General features: G+C 40.2%; 1 protein-coding gene across 5 annotated transcripts in view; it reads left to right on the forward strand.

Moving 5' to 3' along the window:
- The window catches only part of Ccdc191 (coiled-coil domain containing 191), a 66561-nt gene that overhangs the window by 37564 nt on the left and 8180 nt on the right, over positions 1 to 20817 (forward strand). For 4 of the 5 annotated variants that reach the window (XM_060370442.1, XM_060370440.1, XM_060370443.1 and 1 more), the window contains 5 exons: positions 4790 to 5039; positions 8444 to 8910; positions 9615 to 9703; positions 11565 to 11647; positions 12344 to 12445. In XM_060370442.1, the coding sequence (XP_060226425.1) occupies positions 4790 to 5039; positions 8444 to 8910; positions 9615 to 9703; positions 11565 to 11647; positions 12344 to 12445 (991 nt within the window). The remainder of the gene's footprint in view (positions 1 to 4789; positions 5040 to 8443; positions 8911 to 9614; positions 9704 to 11564; positions 11648 to 12343; positions 12446 to 20817) is intronic. The other variant, XM_060370441.1, reaches the window with a different exon arrangement.

Below are 20817 nucleotides of genomic sequence, written 5' to 3' on the forward strand. Positions count from 1 at the left end.
CACTCCAACGGTTCATGCACTTACTCTACAAATGCATCTTGCTTTCCCTAATAGGAATTGTGGTCATTGTATTTCCATCCATCTCTTTTCTTTCAGAAGTAACAGTTGTATTAGGGGTGATGTTGCATGCCTGTGATCCTAGCCTTTGGGAGAAGACAAGATGACCAGGAGGTGTGAGGCCAGCCTAGGTTACTTGAGACCTATTCCCAAAAAAATAAGATTAAAAAAATGGTTATTGTAAATAATGGTTTTCTTAAATTTCAATGTAACTTAAGCATAACAAACATTTTCAGATTCATTTGCTGAGGTAATACAACAGAAGCCTTGTTACTTACAGCTCTGCTATGGCATCAAAATTTTAATGGTTTCAATTTCCTTAGCACGTTCACTTTCACAGGTTGGTACCACAGCTATTACTTCTCTCTCCCTTCTTCCTTGAATTTTTAGTCAGCTCTACAGAAAAATGAGAATAAGCTGGGCTTGTTTTCAGTATTGTCTGGGGGCTCTTCTCGAGTCCTGCTCCCCTACTTTCTCTGGTCTTTCCTAGGAGGCAGCTGCCCTAGGCTGTACCTAGGCACCTTCCACATCTATGCTGCCATCTTCACACCAGGCCCCTGGCCTTGCCTGACCATGACTTAAACTCTCTCTCTTTCATTTCCCAAGCCCCCACTTCTTCCTATAATCCTTGATTATCCATAATTCTTCATTTCCAACACTCCTGGGTTCAGCCTTTTTTTTGAGGACCATACACAGAGCACTTCCATTAATCGTGTTCAATTGCCTTCCTGTCTTCAGTCACCTGGGTTCCCAGGTGATTGGTCAGAGCCACTTGGCATGTGCATCTGCTGAAGCCCGTAATAGATCTTTCAGAGAACCAGACTAGCACTGCTTGGCTCGCTTTAAAAACTCTTTAGACAAAATTGTCTTATTCCCTGTGTCCCTGGGGGCTTTCCTAGTGCGTTGTTGAATGTATTAACTGATCTTCTTTCCTATTGCTGCTGAACCTGTGCATCCCAAATGCAGCTGCTCCCGTCACTGCTGTTTTTATGTTCTGCATCCCATTTTGGCACTTAGTCAGATAGCTGGCTTGTGGATATTTATCCTCTCCCATTCCCTTTTGAAAAATTCAAGACACAGGGCCAGTGAAATGGCTCAGAAGGTAAAGGTACTTGCCATCAAACCTAATGACCTGAGTTCCATTCTCAGAACCCACATGGTGGAAGGAGAGAACGGACTCCTGCAAGTTGTCCTCTGACCTCCACATGCCCACTGTGTAACCCCCACCAAAAACGATGTAAAAATTATGACATGGTTTAGATATCCAGCATGTTTTAGATTTTACAGTTTAGATATTCAATGTGCAGTAAGATAGCATTATTACTTTTATATATGGATTTCATTCTGTATTTTTAGATTTTGTTTTATTTAGGTAACAAAAAGAATTTTTAAAAAACTATTTGAAGACTAAGCAGTATAGAGTTCTCAGCAGCATTTCTGAGGGTAAATCTGCAGCTCAGAGACCGTCAGCCACTTGCCCCCGACCCCAGATCTGTTTGCTGCTCTCATGACTTTGAGGGTCTAGAGTGCACACCTCTCACTAAAAGAACTATTAGAGGTGTTGACCCTGGGAAGCCTGGAGCACACTTGAAGTCCTATTTAAATCTTTCCTGGTTGTGCTCTTGGGCATGCAGAGACAGCCTTTCTTTGCAGGCAGTTATGTAAGTATGATGATCAATTTATACGTTCTTGCTAGAAATGTTCTGATTTAGCTCACACACATATTGGGACAGGCTGTTTTCCATAAGGCACCCTGTCCTTCTTTATAGTTATCTGGGAACTGTGTCTTGAGCCTTCTCTTCATATGAATTTACCTAAGCAATTGCCTCTCACTAAAGTCTTACGAAACTGAGGTGATTTTACCCCCCTTTCATAACTAGCTACATTTTTAGTGTGATTTTTTTTTTAAGTATAGAAGTTGGTTCATATGGGACACTGTCACTGTGCAGAAGCAGCAGGCATGGAAACAGCCTCGCTCTGGCTTCCTAGTGTCTGTCTTCTGCCCTTCCATTTTAGCTGGCAAACAGGGAAATTGTGACTGCACTCCAAATCTCCCATGCAGCCATAATAGAGTGGGCTCTCAGCACTGGAACAAACATGACTTTCTTCTCATTTTCCTACTTTCTTAGTCTTGATGTAGTTATGATGGTTTTCCATTTGTCTTTCATTATATATAAAGAATTTAACTGATGGTCAAAAGCCTAATGCTGCTTTGGGCTGTTTATGCTATAAAAGTGATACTGGCACACCAGGAACCTCTCATACTCATGATGTAAATTGGATTTCATGTTAATTGGACTCTGCAACGTGCATCTTCTATCCTAAAATTTATGAATTTACTCACTGGAGAAAACTAGGGGCCTTTTGTTTGTCTCCCTATTTAGCTTTTGCAGCTTAGTTCCTGCCTTTCCTGCTACTTAACTTACTGCCTCTTCTAAAAATTTTATCAAAGTCAATCTCATTAGATGCTTATTTCCATTATAAATACCACACAGTTATTATGACCTATAGTGTACTTTTACTATAGAAACTATCCACCAGTCACTAAGTATTTGTCAGTCATCATCAAAGCATTATAACGATCAATTAAATATAATGACATATGCTGTTGGAAAATGTCCTGGTCGCTTTTCTGCTGCTATAGCAGAGTATCATAGGCTGAATAATTAATGAACAATAGAAGTTTATTTGGTTCCTAGTTCTGGGAGCTTAGAACTCCATAGCATAGTACTGTCATGACAAGGGCCAACAAGCACACACAGGGCAGGTAAGACTGGGCCTCTCATGCTTTCTCATCAGTAACCTACATCCAAAACCAGAGCAGTAGTCTGTTCCTGGGGGCACAGGCTTTGTGGCCCAATTAGCTGGGTTTAGTTTTTGGTTTTTTTGCACTAGAACACTGAGCTACACTACCTTTCTGAGTCCCCACTTCTTCATATTGTTACAGTAGGAGTTCAGTCTTCACATTTTTGGAAGATATGTTGAAACTATGGCAGCTGAGTTGCTTGTATTTCAAGACTGAATTAGAATAGAAATAGCAGTGCATTTCTGTAACAAGAAGAAATACTATTTGGTGAAACTTTGTTTTAGCTATATATACTTTTGTTTCATTTACGTTCATACAAAAACTCCCATACTAAGTTACAGTCTTTTTCACTGTAAGTGATCATCAGAGAAGGTCAGAAGTCATATAAACATTTTTTAACTATAGAAATGGGGACTAGAGAGGTGGCTCAGCAGTTAAGGTACTTAATGCTGGATTCAGTTTGGAGCACTCAAATGTGGGGGTCACAGCCTCTGTAACTCCAGTTCTAGGGGGAAATCTTACTGTGGGTATTGCATGCGTGCATATGGTCCACGCATGTAATTTACATGCAGGCAAAACAGTTGTACACAAAAGTAAATGAATCTTTTTTAAAAGTCTATAGAAATATCTTCCATATTCACTGATTTAAATGGTTATGGTTTTCTTCATAGGACTCAAGAATGCATATATAATTTTTAACAGAAAGGGGATATAGAGAACTTAGTTATGTTTACAAGATAAAATCAAGAAGGCAAATAAGTAATTATATTTAAAATATTGTATTTTAAATCTCCTGAGTCCACATAATCAGTTACATAGAAAGTTCCAAGATTAGAATGATAACTTATATCCCCCAGTAGGCAGATATAAGAAATGTCTAGGCTAGAATTCTCTCTCTCTCTCTCTCTCTCTCTCTCTCTCTCTCTCTCTCCCTCTTCTCTCTCTCTCTCTCTCCCTCTTCTCTCTCTCTCTCTCTCTCTCTCTCTCTCTCTCTCTCTCTCTCTCTCTCTGTATGTGTGTTGTACCTGCATATGTGATGTTCACATGTGCAGACAGAGGCCCAAGGTATTGAGTCAAGGTCTCTTGCTGAAGTCAGAGCTCTCCTGGTCTGGGAGCAAGCTTACTCTAAGGATTCCTCCTTTTCATTCCTGTGTTTTGGGATTACAGACAGACCACAACACCTACATGGTGTTTACATGGGCTCTAGGGATCTGAACTCCAGTCCCCATACTTGTGTAGCAAATACTTTACCCACTGAGCCTTCTCCTCAGCCCCAAGGCTTGAATTCTTGACCAACTTCCACCATGATGTCTCTTGGGGAAGATTTCCACAGGGAAATCAATAATGTCCACTCCCAGCTGTAACCAGCCAGGCTCACTAATGTTTAGGACGGTACCAGAAACCAACAGCTCACTCTTTCTTAGGGAATGAGTGGTTCCACCAGGGCTGGAGCCTGGCCTGTGCTCATCCGTGTGCCTAGTGCTTACTAGCATCTTCACCACAGTCCTTCATTCCATTCAGGGGTTTGGTGAATGAGTCCTCTTCAGTGATCCTTTCCCTAACCAGGTCTCCAACAAGATCACCCCCACGAGTTTGAGTAACACTTTGATAAGTCTCACTATTGGCATCATTAAGTGATGTGGTTAGGTTATTGGGTTTTCTCCTAAACTACCTGCCTTAGATTTCCACCCCTACTTGAATATGTCTTATTGGGAACATACAGTCATGTTTGCTTCTTGAAGGTAATGCTGAGGTACTGACACCTTTGGTGAGAGTCTGCTCTGAGGAATGTAAAGTAATTCCATTTAATTTAATATCACATGATAAGATGGAACATTTCAGGAACTTCTTTGTCCTTATGTTTCAATTGTATTATCAACTAACACTATAAATGGCTTGTTTTAATGGAAGTGCTTTGTCTCTTAGAAAACAACAGCTGGCTACTGAGTTTAACCGGAAACAAGTTCTTCGATACTGCTTTGCTGAATGGCAGCGTTGGCATGCTTCAGAAGTTATAAAGAGGGAGGTGGCTGTAGCAAAAGAGCAAACGAGGAAGAAAATGGAAGAACTGCTGAAGGCAGCCTCCCTTGGGAAACTCAGTTCTAATGGGTCATCAGGTCTCCATCTTCTTACTGAGGCATCAGCCGTGGTGGACCTGCCAGTAGGAAGTGGAGAGGTACTTTGTTCCCTTTGTTTGGGCTTCAGATTTACTATGGATTTGCATCTGAGCTTTACACTTCTGTCACAGTTGAAGTCAAAGTGCCCTGGTTAGGGTATCCAAAGGTCAAAGGTTAGGGCTGCTAGAGTGCACAGAGATTATCACCCAGGCTGTGATTATTTTCTTGACATGAATCCTTTGTCACTAGTCATATGTCAACATTGGGCTAGTTGGGAATTGGTAAGGACGTTATATAGAAAGGGACTGAGAACAGCTAAGTGAAAGACCTTTGGAAAGAGAGGATTAAAGCCCTGTTGATGGGTCTGAAGTTCCTATTGGACTGTCACACATTTCCTTTTTGGATAAGCTTGTGACATAATGAATTTCTAACTTCTTTTTAATAAGAGTTGTTCATACTAGTTGTGACAATTTGATAGAAGAAAATCTAAATAGAACATGGACATTGTTACATTATTAAATATACCTTAGCCATATTTCTTCATTGGAAGTATCTCTCAGAGCTAGACCTACTAATCAGAATTTCTGTGAATGGAGCACCAGTCCTGTTGTTCTGCAGATGAACCTTATACCTACTCTGGCTATGGTTTACAATTCTCTACCATCATTTTGTAACACCTACATGACAGTCTATAGTAAATCTAAGCTAGAACTTGTTTAAGTATGGATGACTGAAAGTTAAGTTTGTCACTATTTCAAACATAAGTCTTTGCATATATCCATAATGCTTTAGGTGGGGTAAATTTTTTAAGACAGAATGCATGTTCTATTTTTATCTTTGTTTCATTATCATTTACATTTTTATTGCTAGTGAGGTTAAACATTCTTATATTGGCTATAAATATAAATATGGATATAAATATAAATATGGATATAGAAAGGCAGGCCTATACTACTTACCTGTTTAGTACCTTTGTCCGTTTTTCTCCTTGTGTATATGTCACTGTATTTACAGGAGATCTTTATACTTTCAGGAATACTGATGCTTACGTTATCATGTGTGTTGAAGATGTTTTATCCACTTGTTCATTTGCCTTTTTGGTTTGGTTTGGAATTTGGCGCTATGGCCAGCTGTTTGTTTTTTATGAGGTCACAGTTTTTCTTCCTTATTGCACTTGTGTTGTTAGAAAGCCTTAGGAGAAGATCCTCTGCCTCCACCCTGCTCATAGTGCTGTTACATACATAACTCAGGCACATAAAATTAAATTGGGCACCTGAGGGTCTCAGCCTTGCTTTATACACTGATGACTTCGAGCAAGCAGGCTGGCTTTCACTTAAGTGTAGTCTCTCAGAAAAGAAGGATCATAAGAATGCTTATTGAGGTTTATGCAACATTTTGGGCCCTTTCCCCAGGCACTTTATCTACCTTGATACCATCTAGATAGTTTTGTCTCTACTGAGACCCAGAAAAAAATTATATCTTAAGAAATAGCTGAATGGAACCTTTTTTTCTTACCAAGTTCTACTGTTGTTACCTTTAAATGAAAAAAGTTAGCAAAAAATTACTGTACAATATACATATATATATTTCTATATATACTTAGACTTAATAAAAAACTTCCAAGTATCTTAAGTGATGAAGAAAAAGTGTTATCAAGCAATTAATTTTATGGGTAAAATAAACAAACAAACAAAAAAAACCCAAGGGACTAAAATAGACCGTGTAGTTCGAGAAATGAACTCCATCTTTCCTGGAATATACAATAAAATATGAGCAAATGAAAATACAGAACCTTCAGTTAGATGCTAGCTAATTATACAGTCATAGGAATGCAAGTGCCAAGAATGAGGTATACATGTTATACCTTGAAATTTTTTGGGGGGAATTATCAGTTAGCTAATAGGTGACTTCCTCTGATTAGACCAGGTTGTGCTGTCATTTTCTAGTTAAACTTTTGTTTCATTCTCCTTTCTACCTTCAGGAGTTAGCATGATACAGAAGAAATCTGTTGCTGTACTCAAGGCTTTTACGTAGTCTTGCTGGGTTAATAACGTGTCATTACCACTAGGTTTAAAAGCCTAAAACATCTACCCTGCTTGATGCTAAATTACATAAGCAGGTGTTCTCATGAATAAATGTCCACTGACATTTCTAAAATCAAAGGTTATTTTTAAAAGTCTTTTAACATGTCAGCGTTTCCATGTATCATATCTCTCACTTCAGCTTAGTCTCAGAAAGCATTTCCATCATCATGAAAAATATTTTTCAGTACCTGAGGATGGCATGCTGTTGGTGCCGAAAGCTTCTGACATTAGATGGCTCACAGTTTTCTCCTGCTTATGCCATTGTACATGGCAGAATCAGTAGCTGATCAGACCAGAGCTCATGGACTCAAACATTCTAGAGGAGACATTCTTACTTGGCACGAATTTGGAGCAATTTTGGGAAATTTTGCTGGTTAGGAATGATTCTTTCTTTCCCCTCCAGATAACTTGTCATTAAATATGACTCCTAATTATAAATGAAGTTTACATCTTTGAAAGGTATTTTGTTGTATGCTAATACAAGATATCCACATAGAATTGTTCTTACATAGTACAGATAACTTGCCTACTCCTGCTTTCCAGATGCTTCTCCAAAACAGATGGTTGGGAAAGAGTTGAAGGCTGGTCTCTAAGTCAGACCTGGGTGCTGAGGTAACTCACACCTGTGGGCTACTTAAGGCTGGATTTAGTAAAGGCAGGACAGGTCATGGAAGAACAGAGCTGTTGCAGCTTAAGAAATAGCTGAAAGGACTTTTTTTTTCCTTACCAGGTTCTTACTGTTGCTACCTTTTAATGAAAAAAGTCAGCAAAAAATATTTTTCCTGTGCAAAACAAAAATTACTGTATAATATACATACATTCATACATATGTTTAGACTTGAAAAGCCTCCAAGTATCTGAAGAAGTAAGTTTTAAACATTCTTGAAATTTTTTCAGACTTCTATAAAATTTAGTCAGTTTTTACATTTAAGTTTTTTATAAGAAACAAACTTGCCTAGTTATAAAATGAACTGTAGAAATTCATAAGAGAAAGCTGGACATGGTGGTACATGCTTATGGTCCCAGCACTTTTGACAAGGGGAAGCAAGGAGGATCATTAATTCAAGATCAGCCTGAGCTATGTGAAATGCTGTCTCATAAAACCAAAAGAAATAATTCCTAAGAGAGCATCTTGCTCATTGTAGACGCTCTGGCCCATGACAACAGCTCTCACAACTCTGACCACCTTCCCACTCACACTTCCTGTTTACATTCTGAATGGCTCACAGTGCCAAGGCTGGAGGTATGTCAGTTACCCAGGCCTGGAGAGCAGGACAGCTCTGCTGAGATGCAGCACAGTTGTGCCAGTGAACACAGCAATACTAAGGCAGGATCACCTCTCATCAGTATTTGAGTTAGAATATTATCTTTTTCCCCAGGTCTCTCTCATGTCCCCTTTGTGGGAAAAGCCACCTCTGGAGAGCAATGGTTATACCCTCAACCATTCGCTAGGAATAACAACGAAGGGTAATTCTCAGGGTCCTCTCCCAAATGTCTCTGGGAGCACACCTGGCCCCAAGCAGCCCCCACCTCCAGGTGCTGAGACCTCCGAACAGCCTGGGAGCCATGAAAAACCTGGGGCCACTAGCCAGGTAACAGAACCAGTTTGTGTGGGGCATTTCCACTGCCACCATGTCTACCAGCAACAGCTGATTGAGAAGCAAAGGAAGAAACTTGAGGAACAGCAGAAAACCATTCAGAAGCTGAAGAAAAACCAGAGGTTGGCAGAGGCACGGTGGGCAGCTGAGCGGGCCGCAGCAGGCACAGAAGCACAGGGCTGCCTTCAGCCAAAGCCCAGAGGAGCAGCAGAGCCCCAGGGAACCTGCCAGAGGCTTCTGAAGTACGGGTCAGGCACTCTCTGAACGTGTTTGGAAGGGGTTTTCCTTTGAGGAGAGGCGCCTGAATATCTTTGCTTGGCTTATACACTCTATAGTCTTTACGTTTCCTGCACACTCATAAACCCTCATCTAGTCTGACTTGCCCGTGCCAGGGGTACATAGATATTTAAAGTAAATGGCTGCCTAGATGGATACCCTTATACAGTGAGCACTGAGCACTATGAGAGGAACTTTGTAATTATGCAGGAAAAAGGAGAAAAATACTTGTCATAACTATGTTTCTGATTTTCTGATTGTTTAATGCTGAGAAAACAGGGCAGACAACATGAATGCCAAGCACCGGCCCCAGCGCTGGCTAATTGCCTCATTTGAAGTTTTGGTTACTCACAGTAAAACCGTATCTTCAGAATTGGAATAGGGGTCTAAATTTCCCCAAAAGTCACTTAAGATGGTTTCAGATATACTTGAGACATACCCCATATGTGTGATGAAAGGTCGTTAGGAGAATTGGCAGGATGACGATAGAGTCTTCCTTATACCGACTTTAGTCTGGGTATAATAATGCATCGTTAACTCAGGTTAAATTCAACTTTGTATGGCGCTTTGAGTTCCTCAGCTGTGAAGGAGGCTAGTTATTGATCTCATTTTTTCTTTTTTCTTTTCTTTCCTTTTTCTCCTTATTTTCTTCCAATTCATCTATTCCTTCCCCTAGGTGTGAAGATAGAACTGATTCCAGAAATTCTCTTTCTGCATCTAAAAGGACCCCAATGAAGCCGACAGCACCCCATCCCTTCCTGAAAGGCAAGGCTGCCCTGATGGTTTTCACGTAGCTGCCTTTCCCACCCGAGTAGCGTATGTCCGGGACTGAGTGCTTACAGCTCCTCCTCAAGCTTTGAGACTTGGCAGAGCCTGGGGAAAATCTAGGATTTGTAGACATGGGTGGGATGGAATGCACCGGGGAACCTTCACTACTCTTTTTCTTTCCCTTTTGCCACTTCCTGTGGCCCACCCACAAGTAACACATGCATGTGTGTGTACATGTGCGCACACACACACACAGTTATGAAAGGTATCTCTGAAGGTGTATTTTTTTCTCTAATTTGAGATTTGTATCATGGGGGGAAAGAAGGGAGGTTACACAAATGAAAACCCTGAGTAGCCACTAATACTAAACATTGATAAAGTTCATTTGCCATTATATGTCATCCAGGCTAAAATGCTGATGAGTTTATACCAGTTCAAGTCATGTTATCCGGTCATTTTATGATGCTTTATGTCTTAATAGTAGAATTTTTTATAAACCAGATAGCTTAATTTGTAGCATTTTAGATGCACATGGCACTCTTTATTCAAAAACTAAATAATGCTTTAAGACTAGATCGCGCACATGGTGGTGAGTACTTTGACAATTACACTGAGTTTTATAAGTCTGAGTTTTTTTAACCTATGGTAAACTTGCCACTCTAGCAAGAAGTAATGACAGCTGAAGGACATTTTGTGTGTGGTCAGTTCCTGTCAATGAGGAGATTGGTTGTCTCTATGCCAGCCATCTGGCAGGACAGCAGTTGATGCCACCACTAAGGCTGACCAGGAAGTGTCCAGTCCATTGTGATAAGTTTTTGAAATTATTGTTTGATCAATGACTTAGCTGTTTTAAAATCTCAGTCTCCTTTTCAAGTAAACTTAATGATTCAATCAGAAAAGATGGAAGAGCTGTATTGCCGAGCCTCTGCTTCTCGGGCTCTCTGCTAATCCTCTACTCTATTTCCACCTCCTTATGGACAGTCTCGCCCTCCCCTCAGTACTACCACTATAATCCTTTGTGGCAGAGCAGACACTTAATATCTGTAGGAAATAGCTTGGTGAGTTTTTTGTTTATTAATTCTTAAAACTTGGACTTAAATTCTTTTCTCTGTAACACGGCCCGAGGAACTGAAAGTAACCATTGGCTGGCTCTGTGAGCAGAGCTCGAGGCTCCTGCTGCCCATGCCCCCCTTCTGTGCCAGCCCTGACTGATTACAGTCATATTATCAGACCATCTTGCACATTTGTTTCTTTTGGATCGATATTTAATAAACTGTCGAGAACAGGAGTCTGACACTCAAATTCATTCTGATGCCAGTTCTCCAAATGCCTGGTTCACTTCCATTTCCTGCCCATCTGGGTGCCTGGGTCTTAAAAGTACACTGAAATATATTCACCATGACCCCAACTTTAGCTTTCTTAGTACAGACACATGGACAGTGACTTCAGAAAAATTATTAGCCTCACTTAAAGTGAGATTTAAGGAAATATTCTACTGTCCAAATACTTGTTAGCTATAGTTACATGTTTTTGTGTGTTTATCAATGATATATTAAAATTCTGGCTTCTGAGTTTCATAAACTAAAAGTCCACCATCCAGGAACATTGTCTTATTTAAACCAATAGAAATATATTCTAGAGAAATATAAACAGAAACATAAGGAGCATGTATATTGTTCATCGTTGCTGATGTTAGATCTTTAACCTGTTGCATTAAATAAGCTCCATATGTCAAACCACTCAACGTATAAGAAAACTCTAATGGTAAATCTAAATGTGAGTATAATATGGAGACATTTATTTTACTGAGTGCCTCATATTTTTTTTTTATATTGGGACTATGTTACTATTTTTTTAGCCATGGAAGAGAGAGCAATTCAACGAGCTGAACGTAGGCGGATCTTGGCAGAAAGGAAGAAAAAACAAGAAGAAGACAAATTGGTAATAAATTCAGAATGCAAACTGAGGCAAGAAAAGCAATTTTTTTGAGATTTCAAAACCTGGAACCTTGCGTGTCCATGCCTCCTGAGATAGTAGGGTGAGAACAACTTCAGAAAGGCTGTGGCCTACCCCTTTGAATTCAGTTTTAGGAAAATAAGGGAGGGCTTACTCAACATCATTAGCAGAGCAGAGAGGCCATGTTATGAAAGTGAATGTCAACTAGCAGATTGGAAGGTTCTCAGGTTAACACGATGAGTATGCTGTAGCTAGGCAGGTGTTGACTCAATGACTTTGCAAAGGACAGCAGTTTTTATCTTCCAAAGTTTGATCCAGACTGTCAGAAGGAAATTTTGCACCTACAAGAAACAATTAACAGTTCTGTTTGGAGTGGGCTAATCAGATTTTCCCATACCAGACTTCCTCTTCACACATAAAAGTAAAAACTGAAAATAGTCATTTTTCTCATAAAAGTAGAGTGGCTGTATTCATGGGCAGTATCCCCTTCCCAGGCAGGTCCTTTCAGAGAGACCTCTGAGCTACAGAGCATGTTGGTGGAGTCTTCCCCTCCTGTCATAAAATGCATGTATAGTCCAGGAGGAGGACAGGCATTTGGTAGATGCTTGACTGCCTCAGGACAAGAGATCTGTCACACTCAGAGGAAGGGTTCTGAGTTTTCTGTCTTCTGATCTCATTCAGGCTCAGCTAAAGGCCCAAGAAGAAGAACGCCAAAAGAAGGAAGCAGAAGAAAAGGAAGCTCAGCTGGAGAGAAGACGAGAGGAAAAGAGGCTGAAGAAGATGGTTAGTGGATTTTTCTGCCAGTTGCTAGTGCTCTCTCTACGCATTATTGTGTTGGCCATCAGCATGCCTGGAGTGTAGGATGCTCTCAGCAAATGTGGCGATCAAGTGAATTTAGCAATGAACAATTAGAAGAAAATATGCTTCAGAGTAACTTGGAAAGCAAGTTATTAAATACTAGTTGAGAAGATATGACCTTCTCTGGTGGAGAAAATACAGTAGTATTCATTGTCTATTGGGTGCTACACAGAATAAAAGGAGTCAAGAAGTCATATGAGGCAAAACCCACATAGATTTTGGAGACAGTAGAAGCATTTTCATCCTTTGCTAAAGCAACATAAGACATCTCTAAAAGCAGCTGTTTCTTCCCTTAAAAACTGGAGAGAGATTCTAAAACACATTTCCCCAACATGTGTTATATCCCATGCCGTCCTAGTGGTGCCTGAAATAGTAAGTTGTTTTGAGAAAGTGTAAATTCGGTAGTCAAATGGTTTGGAAAATGCTGTTTAAGATAAACAAAGTTCCTTAATTAGCTGACTTCCCAAAACTTTTGACATCCTACCAGACATTATGAGTCTCCAGAAAAGAGACACAACATGCCAAAGTAGACATACATATCTGACTGTAAGACCACTTTTGATAAAGCACTGTGTAACATATCATGGAGCAATGAGGTCATACTACTGTAAAACAAAATCATTTTAAAAACATATACTGTAACAAAACTGTCTCTCATGTCTGCTCACTGTAGGAAAATTGAGAAATACAAGGAAGACAGAAAATATATCTGAGCTCAGCACTAAGAATTAACTACTCTCGTATCGTAAGCATCTTGGTGTCTACTTTGGGTCCTTTTCTCTGTGCACCTCTTTCTATTAAGAGATTGATCCTTGTCTGCCTGAAGATATATATAGCTTTAAACTCTTTTTCTTTTTTAGACTCTACCATGAGTATATTCAGAATTCTTCAGGGCTGCCTGATTTATATATACAATGATAGTCTTTTAAAAAAAAATCTTTATTTTGTAAATACATACTACCAAAAAACTAAGGATAGTAGTATGTTGTGTAGCTTTCTCATTTAATGCTCTCCATTATCACCATGGAGCATTCATTAGAAGTCAGCATGAGCACATTACTGCAGACATTGTTTCTCCATGAATAATCAAGATCTACTTTAAGGCATCACATCCCTGAAGCTGTCTTGTCCCCTTAGTGCCCTCTGGGCTGTGATAGCTTCTGTCTTTCCTCTTCTGTCATGACTTGTCCAAAAAGTCCAAAAAATGTCCCTCCATTTGTGTTTAGTGTTTTCCTTACAGTTATTCTGCACTATGGGGTTTTATGGTGGCACTCACTCCTTCCTAAACGAATGGCAGTATTTACATGAGACCCAGATGAAGCATGTCTGCTGATGTCTACTTGATGCGTTAGCCAATGCTTGGCAAGTTTCATCACTGTAGTTTCCAGTTCCCTTTTCACACTTTATCCTCTGATTTATCAAATCCAGTATTCTCTCAAGGCGAGCAGAAAGTACAGTTCAGGTCCATGCCCTCTGTGCATATTTATCTACAGTGAATGTTAAGAACTCTATAAATAAATTGGTCGCTTCCTGCATTTATTTATTCAGTCATCATTTATATAACTGGATTTATGTATATTTATTTTGTACTTTGAATGATAAAAATACTGTTATTAACTTTATTGTTTTAACTGTGGTTTTGGCTGGCTTTGAGGACTCTTTGAGGCTGGTTTCTAGTTTCCATAGATGTGGCCCTGTTTTTCTACACTTTCTGAACACCTTACTTCTGGAGCTTTTCATCTCATAGTTTCACCATCAAGCCCTAGAATTAGAGAATTTTTCAAGATTCTTTCGTTCTACATGGTATCTGGAAAGGAAGGTCTGGACACTGAGTACTAAGTCACTACTGGGATATTCCTGATTCTAGAATATTGGTAGACAGAGCTAGTATATATACATACGTTAAGCCATGCATAGACATCTGATTATAGCCATCCCTTCATACACATGTACAGGAACTCATACTGCTATCTCCAGCTCTAGCCTAGGACCGGAGGGTTTCTTTTACACATCCCATCTTGTTTGCTTACAAATGTTCTCTCTGAACATTTGAACTTGAACATTATCTCTGTCAATTCAAATGTAGGCTAGTCTGGACTCTGTCTTAAAATCTGTTTCAGAACTGTTAATTCACTTGTGTGCTCTTAAGCTGTTGGATATGATGTTTCCTGTGGCTCTTCATATGTAGTCATCTTTGGGTATTCTTATATACTGAGAATTTTCTATTATGAAAGAATATTCAATTTTGTCTACTGTTTTCTTTTCATGTATTGAGATGATCATAGAATTATTACTATTATGCTAAAATGATATATCTCATTTATTGATGTGAACTGTCCTTACACTCCTGAGTAAATTTCATTTTGCTGTTATATATGATACTTTTAATGTAATCTTGAACTTGGTTTGGAACTGTTTTGTTAAGGATTTAAAAAGTGACTTTCTCCAGGAATATCAGCATATATTTTCTGTTCTTGTGCCATTTTTGTTTGGTTTTGGTTTCAGACTAAGCTAGCCTCACAAAATGAGTTTGAATCTTTCCTCTTTGGCTTTCTGGAAGAGAGTTGGTCATGGTGTTTACCAGAACAAAAAGTAAACTACAAGTCTCCAATCTGGAATCTGTCTTTTAGCAAACATTTTTGCCATTTTTCTACTATTTACATTAAAATGACATTGACATAATTGAATTAGAGTATGCTGTCTCCTGTCAGTTGTACTTGTCCTTCATGTCTCTCTTCATTGCTTCTCTGATTTTAAAAAGCATCTTTATGGTTCTCTTATCTCTCTACCTACTTGTTTGCTTTCCTTTTAGGAGTATTTTCAGTATTGTCTGGTGCTTAGTGACCTCCAAGCACCTTCAAATCATATAGTACTCCCCATGTCCTCTGAGAACTTTACATCCTTGCATTTCATTCTCTCCCGCCCACCGTGTTACTCTTGCTGTATGTTTTGTATTTTGTTTGTATTATGCTGTGAATACTTGGTGCCCTGCTGAGTTACTGTCACACACAGCTGTCTTTACTTGTATTAATAATAGGACTGTTAGAATTTGCCTTCCATTTCTAGTGTTCTTTATTTCCTTGTACAGATCTATATTCTTAATCTGTGTCATACTCTCTTTCCTGAAGAACTTTAGCAGTTCTGCAGGGCCAGGCTTCTGGTGGCAGACTCCCTCAGTTTCTAACCTGCTTCTTCCCTTTCAGACAGCCTCAGTTTCACGTGTCCTTACAGGACCTTTTCTTTGGCACAGATTCATGAGGAGGAAGAGGGTAGAAAGTTATGGAATAATGTGCAAGGACTCAGTCTGATTGGGTTATCCACTCTTCACTGCTCCTTACACAGATCCACTTACTGCTACATTAGAGTTAGGGTTTCAACATAAGGACTTGAGTCTGTAACAGTTGGTGAATTTCTTTCCTTCCTCTCCTGTCTCTGAGACTGTGTCTCATTTTAACCCTCTGAATATATGATTTCTAGATATGGTTGGTTTGTTAGGTTGCTCGCCTTGCTTAGTAGATTTAAGCTTCTTGGATATATAGCTCTGTGTTTTATCACAAATTTTAAAAATTTTTACCCATTATTCTTCAAATATTTTAGCTGCCTCTTCTTTTCATTCTTCCACGTCCCAGTCATGCCACGTTAGGTTTCTCAGATGTACCACTGTTATGTTTCATGCCACTGTTAGGTTTCTCAGATGTTTCACTCTCTTTCTTTGCAGTTACTATGTCTTCCTTGTTCATATTTTCAAGTTGCCTTGTTCTTTCTTCATCTATTTCACTTACTAATAAGTGCGTTGAAGGCCCTCTTCATTTCTGTCACCATGCTTTTAATGTCTAGCACTTCTGTTTTGAACCTTATGGTTTTTGTGTCTACTGTAGTTACTGTCTGATGCTGAGTGATGTCTACCTTTTCCACTGGAGTTTCTAACATTGTCGGACAGTATTTAAAATTTAACTGGTCAAAATTTAAGTGTTTAGGGCTTTAGTGTGGAGATTTGTGCTAATCTAGGCAGGAATTGGGTTTTGTTTGATATTTATTGTTGCTGTGGTTACTACTATTGGCTTTTGTTGTTGCTATGGACACCAGAGGTGTCACGGTGTCACTTTGGCTTTGGGTCTTCACCACGTGCTGGTCCCCAGAGGCCTTGTCCTTTCCAGTTACTCCTGTTTGATAACACAGTGTTTGTAAGTAGGTGATGAGGTGGGGGCTAGGGGAGGAGGGGAGCTTTCTCCACTGTGATTACATTTCAGTCTTGGGCGTGCGCAGCTCTGGCTTTGGAGTTTCTGCTGTAGAGGTTGGACTGTTGATGCACCTCCCTTCTCTCCTTATTCTGTGACTATGAGCCCTTCTCTGCTGCAGCTGGTTGGTGGGGAGGGGTCACATCTGGCAGACTTCCCAAAGTTTCCTCCCTAGCCACAGTATGGGTCCCAGTCCCTCTGCTCTCACTCAGGAGGTACCAGCAGAGAGAGCCTTCGGAAGAACAATGTTCTGGGCAGTTTGAGCTGTCACTCTTTTTCCCTAGACAGACAGACCATTCAGGAAACTGCCTCTTGAGTCTCCCTAACATCTTTGTGGAAACATATTGAGGTTCATAAAGGAAAAGTATATAGAAGAGTGAGACCACCTTCTCATAGTGGTACACCTTGACCACCACCCACACATACACACACCAAGCATTTCACCAAAATTTCTACCTTATCAGCTCAGCATCTTATAGTTTCTGCCTTCCCTGGTAATCAAATGCTCCTGTGCCTTCCTAATGGTGCTGTCTCTCCAGTGTGGGAGATGATTATGTCTCTCAGATCAGTTCACAAAAAGACATCAGTTCTCATTTCTGTCCAGCTTTTTTTTCTTATTGGAAGCAAAATGCTTGAAGAAACCAAAAATGATAATAAAGAAAAATTACTGGCCAGGAGAATGTTTTATCTCACTATACCAAGCCCAAACCTTCCTTTTTAGAAATGCCAGCCCATAGCAACAGACAAAAAGCCTTTTACACAGACCAGTTTCCATTCAGTCTGTAACCTTCTAAATTTGAGATCAGTGCATTTGCAGCCTGGCTGTGATTGAGCCTTCCTTGAGAGTGATTTCAGCTCTAAAGTGTACATGTCAGTTGTCTCCTTTTCCTTCTGTGTGAACATGCTGTGCACGGCTTGCTTGCACACTCTTTGTCAGGTGCTCTTACTGCTTTTGAGGCATCATATTCTGTACAGGCAGTTCCTGGCTCCCTTGTAGACTTCATATAGCTGACCCATATACACACCCTCTAGGGCCATAGTAATGTTATTTCCATTGACAGCAGAAACCCAGTGGCACTGCTGAACCAGTGCTTGCTGGGACTTTGTCAGTTGAATGTGGCTGGACAGCTTTGAGGAAAATCTGGTTTAACTTCTAGTTAGCAGGTTTTTGCTTCCTGAATTTATCAGCAGACTGTTAAGTAGAAGTACTATATTTTCTAAGAAGATAGAAGAATAACCCTACTATTGCTGACAGATTGTCTCAGGGACAATCACTATATTTCTCAGAATACAACATATAAGATAAGCTGAGTTCTGTGTGTAGAGAAGGACATGTGTCTTGGTTTTCTATTGCTGTGATAAACAACACGTCCAAGAGTAGCTTGGGGAAGAAGAGTTTGACTCATGGCTTCAGATCATTATTAGGGAAGCCAAAGCAGGAACTGAAGCTGAGACAGTGGAGGTCTGCTGCTTACTGGCTTGCTCCCCATGGCTCGCTCAGCATGCTTTCTTATATACCACCCATGACTCCATACCCAGGCGTGGCAATTCCCACAGTGAGCTGGGCCCTCTCACATCCAATCAAAACAATGCCCCACTGACTTGTCTACAATCTAATGGAGGCATTTTCTCAGTTGAGGGTCTTACTCCCAAAAACTCTAGCTAGTGTTAAATTGACAAGACTGATCAAGACAACATGTAATTTAAGTTTTAAGACAAAGGAAGTCTTCAGAGAAAAGACCGTGATAGAATGGCCCTCTATTCAGGAAGGAGGAGGACGGGAAGGGCGTGGCATCTCTCACCACATGATTGTTCGGCATCATATTCCTGTGACCCTGACAGGAGAGCACACCAAATGCGGCCATAAGAGTCCCAGTCACAGGTCTCATGTGACCTAAAAATAAAAACCTTCTTAAGCTGGGCATAGTGGTGCACGCCTGTAATCCCAGCACTCTGAGAGGCAGAGGCAGGTAGATCTCTAAGGCCAGTTTAGGCTACAAAGTGAGTCCAAGACAGCCAAGGCTACACAGAGAAACTCTGTCTCGAAAAAACAAAAAACAAAAACCTTTCCTTAAAGTCCCATTATTTTTTTGTTGGGTGCATATTTTCTCCTACGACTTATCAAGTTATTATATTATGGCCATATAAATATGCTTTGGGAGGGGGGCTTTGGTTTTTTGATGAATTGGAACCCACTTTGTAGATCAGGCTAGGTTTGAACTCACAAAGATCCACCTGCCTCTAACTCCCAAATGCTGGGATTAATGGAGTGTGCCACAACACCCAGCTTATAAATATACTTTTAACTACTGGGAAATTGAAAAAGATAATTTTACCAGAGAAAATCACATCTTCCATGTTTTAGCTTTTGGGGTAAATACCTGTGAAATACCTACCTATGTGCTAGTCTTTGCTGTGGATGCTAGAACAGAGCAATGAAGACAGACAGCATCCCTGTCTTTAGAAGCCACCTATGGTTAGTTTGGAAAAAGAGGTGATCAACATCTAAAGAAAAGGCAGGAGAGGATAATGGAGGAAGCAAAGATGGGAACACCTTTCTGAGCAGATGATATTTGAGCTGCTGGGTACAAAGGCCCCACAGGACACACATACATATGCCGGATGCCTGTTATGGCGTGCATAGAAGCCTGCACATCAAGATCAGAATATGGAAACTAGAAGTTTCAAATATGCCAATGTCTTTAGTGTTCTGGAAGTGACTAGAATCAACTCTGGGGGTAAGGGGTGAACAGAGATGACAGTGCAAGGCCAAAGCCTAGGATGTGTGACTATTTTTCCAGAGGATGAAGATCTGGGAGAACCAGGAGAACCTAAGAGTAGAACAGTGAGAGGAGTGTTTGTGTTAGGGAGGAGTGGTGGTAGACGCAGAGCAATGTGACTGAGCCCAGTGCTGAAGAAGACAAGTGACTCTTTAATTTGCAAACATGGGCATCATTCATGACCTGGACAAGAGTGCTTTCTGTGGTGACTTAGGAAAGGAGCCACTTTCCAGTGGGTTCAGACTTGGTGAGGAATAGAGTATACATTGGGGTTCCTTAGATCAAAGGGGATTTTTGTTGGTGGCAGTTGCTCTTGGTTTAATTTGCTTTTATTTAAGTTGACATTTACCAGCATTATCTATTTTAAGTTCCATGAATCAGCAGTGAAGGAAAAATTAGTGTTAGAACAGTGTTGAATGCCCTTTACTACCCTTAACATACCTATAGCCCTTGACCTTTCTCTTGAGACATAGTGACTAAGACATTGGTTTTGTACGTCATTTGTAATTACACAAAATATAATTTAAATCAGAAGATAAACCCACATTTCATATCACTTTTTAACCTGAGGGAACTATGTGCTCTTTGAAACCCAACTGTGTAGATCCCCAATATAAATGCATTTTCAAAATAGAATCATACCACACCAACAGCTCAGCAGAGTGGATACAGCTGCCATTCACTTCCTGTACAAGAAAGTGGAAAATAAATCAGTTGTGGGTACATGCAAGCAGGTTCTTTGACTGAGCCCAAGTGCTTCTCCAAAGGGTGGAACTCAGGCTCTTACATCTGTCTGCAGGCTGCCATTGCTGCAGGGATAATTCACTGCGTGTGGAAACAACCCATTTCTGTTTCCCCCTTTATTCTTTACTACTCATGAAGAAATGCTTATCTACAGTTTTCATGTCTGTCATCCCATTCAAGAAGGAGCTCAAGTATCTGAAATAGAGATTATAAAGGTTATTTTGATAGAATTCTCTAAAGGATGCAGACATTTCATTTTCAGGAACTTGAATAAAGATGGGTAGATAGGCAATCGCATTGGAAAATTCTGTCTCTCTCCTTCTCTCAGAAGATGCAGGCACACAAAGTAGCTTGCTGAATCAACAGTGTCACCTCTGCCCTTTTCACGACATGAAATTAGAGAATCAAAAAGGAACCTGTCTGTGGCATGTCCGCCCCACAGGTAGGGGCGGTTTCCAGTCTGCTTTTAAAGCTGTGTCTTGCCGCCACTGACTATATTTGAGTAGACTTTTATCTCCTACCTTTACTACAGACT

Source organism: Meriones unguiculatus, chromosome 17 (assembly GCF_030254825.1).
Source record: "Meriones unguiculatus strain TT.TT164.6M chromosome 17, Bangor_MerUng_6.1, whole genome shotgun sequence".
In the NCBI taxonomy this organism is placed as follows: Eukaryota; Metazoa; Chordata; class Mammalia; order Rodentia; family Muridae; genus Meriones; species Meriones unguiculatus.